Genomic DNA, 2169 nt, shown 5'->3' on the forward strand with positions numbered 1-2169 from the left:
CCTAAAAAAAACAGGATTGTCTATTGTTCACAAAATCCAAACACACAGTCACCAATGAGAATTGCTTTGTCAATTTCATCGATGCTGTCCTTGCGGAGATCACAACATATAGATAATAAAATAATTGTAGGCCTGTGAAAGCGAAAGTTAATTGCTAGCACATAGTATGGGAGATATTTTCTGACTTTTCTACACCAGCCACCAATTAAGACCTTAATCAAATCCAAAATGAATCAGTCTCTCTAAATCAATCCTTATCTACTTGTTTGTGTATGATTCAATCAACAGAATTTCATAATCAGCTGATACTAAGAAGAAAGAGAAGAGAATAATATGAAGAGCCATGTCTCAGAAAGGGTTCAGCCTTTTGCCAAGTGCCTCCAGAGTTGAGATCACCTCGGAATAAAACTTGGAGAATTATTACAATTTTCAAGGTGACAAAAGTGCATGTCATAGATTTTTTTATCCTTATAAAATCGAAGACAAGTATGGTAATTTACAACAGTCCACGCATCCTGCTCAATCAAGACCTCCTGGTAAAGGAGATGTCATAGATTAAAGCTACACACATGCTCAACAAAGTTCTTACTCTCAATCTCCCTTAATTATGTTGCAACCCTTCACTACTTGCTTCACCTTTCTTCATAGGAAGACCAAATTCTTCCTCAATAAACCAAGAATCAAGGACATGATGAGTGCATGCCGCAAGAGGAGACAATCCAACAGAAAATTCACTTCAAGTTCTGACTTGTCAACCTCTTCTTTCCTTCACATGGAGCTCTCTACTCAGTTTCATCAAGTTTTCAAGCTTATCGACACTAATGGGGATGGGAAGATATCAGCTACTGAGCTCAGTGAAGTGCTCTCATGCCTTGGATACAACAAGTGCACTGCTGACAAGGAAGCTGAAGGCATGGTGAGAGTGTTGGACTTCAATGGAGATGGGTTTGTGGACTTGGATGAGTTCATGATTGTCATGAATGGCATGGAAGAAGAAGAAGAAGAAGAAGAAGAAGAAGAAGAAGAAGAAGAAGAGAAATTTGGAAGTGGCATGGAGCATGGTGGTGGTTACCTCATGGATGCTTTTCTTATCTTTGACACTGACAAGAATGGCTTAATTTCAGCCAAGGAACTGCAGAGAGTTCTGATCAATCTAGGGTGTGATAATTGTAGTCTTAGAGAGTGCAAGCGCATGATCAAAGGGGTTGATAAAAATGGAGATGGGTTCGTGGATTTTGAAGAGTTTCTATCCATGATGCAAAGTGGACTTGCCAATTAGATCTTGAAATGGGTTTGTGCTGTATTTCAATATTACTTCCTTTGTTTTCTCTTTTTTTCACTATACACAAACATATCTTAAGATAGCGTAATGTGATATGTTTGCCAGGTGATGATCCTGTTAAAGTATGTGGTTAAAGGTTTGTTTACCAAGTTTATGTATATGTAAAATCATCTATTGAAAAAAACTATCAGCTTAAACAAATTTTAATACTTTAAGGAATTGGTCTCTAGTTTTAGTTACGATTTAGTTATATATGATATCCCATAATTATCTATTTACTGATTAAAAAAAACCCGAACTCCTTATTTAATATAATAATGTAAAAAAAATAGAAAATGTGTACATTAATGGAGAGATGCATAGTATTATGTTATGGTGTATAATTATGTCAAACTTAAGGGATGCAAGTATTATTTGCTTTTTTCTTTTACTTCACGAAGTACTCCATAGGAGTGTCAAATAGCAAGATGAGAGATTAAGCAACGCAATTTCCTTCTGATTAAGTTGGTTGAATACTTTAGAGGACAATTATTGTATATAAACTGTTTATAGGAGATTACTTTTCAAACAAGCATTTTGTGATGAGATAGATAATGCCTTTTGAGCAAGGAAAATGATAGGGTGACATCACAAGTACACAGAAGAATGAACACGTGTCTCTGATTTCATATCTCGGTTTCATGTGCACTCTTTTCCTTGGGATTTTTTTGTGATAAGTGGATGTCATTTGATGAATTTGTCTCACACTATTAAACTGTCTCCCCACTCTGATGATTTGATCTAACAAAGAGAGAGAGAGAGTTATGGGCACTGTTCTCTTTGACTCTTTGGTCTATTCCTCAAAAAGAAAATGTCAATTTGTTAGGCTATCCTTGTGCCTTGAAAGA

The 2169-nt window shown here is 35.9% G+C and overlaps 1 protein-coding gene across 1 annotated transcript; it reads left to right on the forward strand.

The window, feature by feature from the left end:
- The first annotated feature begins 272 nt into the window (after nt 1-272).
- Nucleotides 273-1497, forward strand: LOC100779339 (calmodulin-like protein 7). The gene has a single exon (NM_001317504.2). It carries the CDS (start codon nt 608-610, stop codon nt 1277-1279), a length of 672 nt encoding a protein of 223 aa, NP_001304433.2. The 5' UTR covers nt 273-607; the 3' UTR covers nt 1280-1497.
- Nucleotides 1498-2169: the final 672 nt, after the last annotated feature.

The sequence above is a fragment of the Glycine max genome, chromosome 18 (genome assembly GCF_000004515.6).
Source record: "Glycine max cultivar Williams 82 chromosome 18, Glycine_max_v4.0, whole genome shotgun sequence".
Lineage (NCBI taxonomy): Eukaryota > Viridiplantae > Streptophyta > Magnoliopsida > Fabales > Fabaceae > Glycine > Glycine max.

Coding starts and splice junctions, on each gene's coding strand:
- LOC100779339 (NM_001317504.2), top strand. CDS start 608: ATGTTGCAACCCTTCACTACTTGCTTCACCTTTCTTCATAGGAAGACC.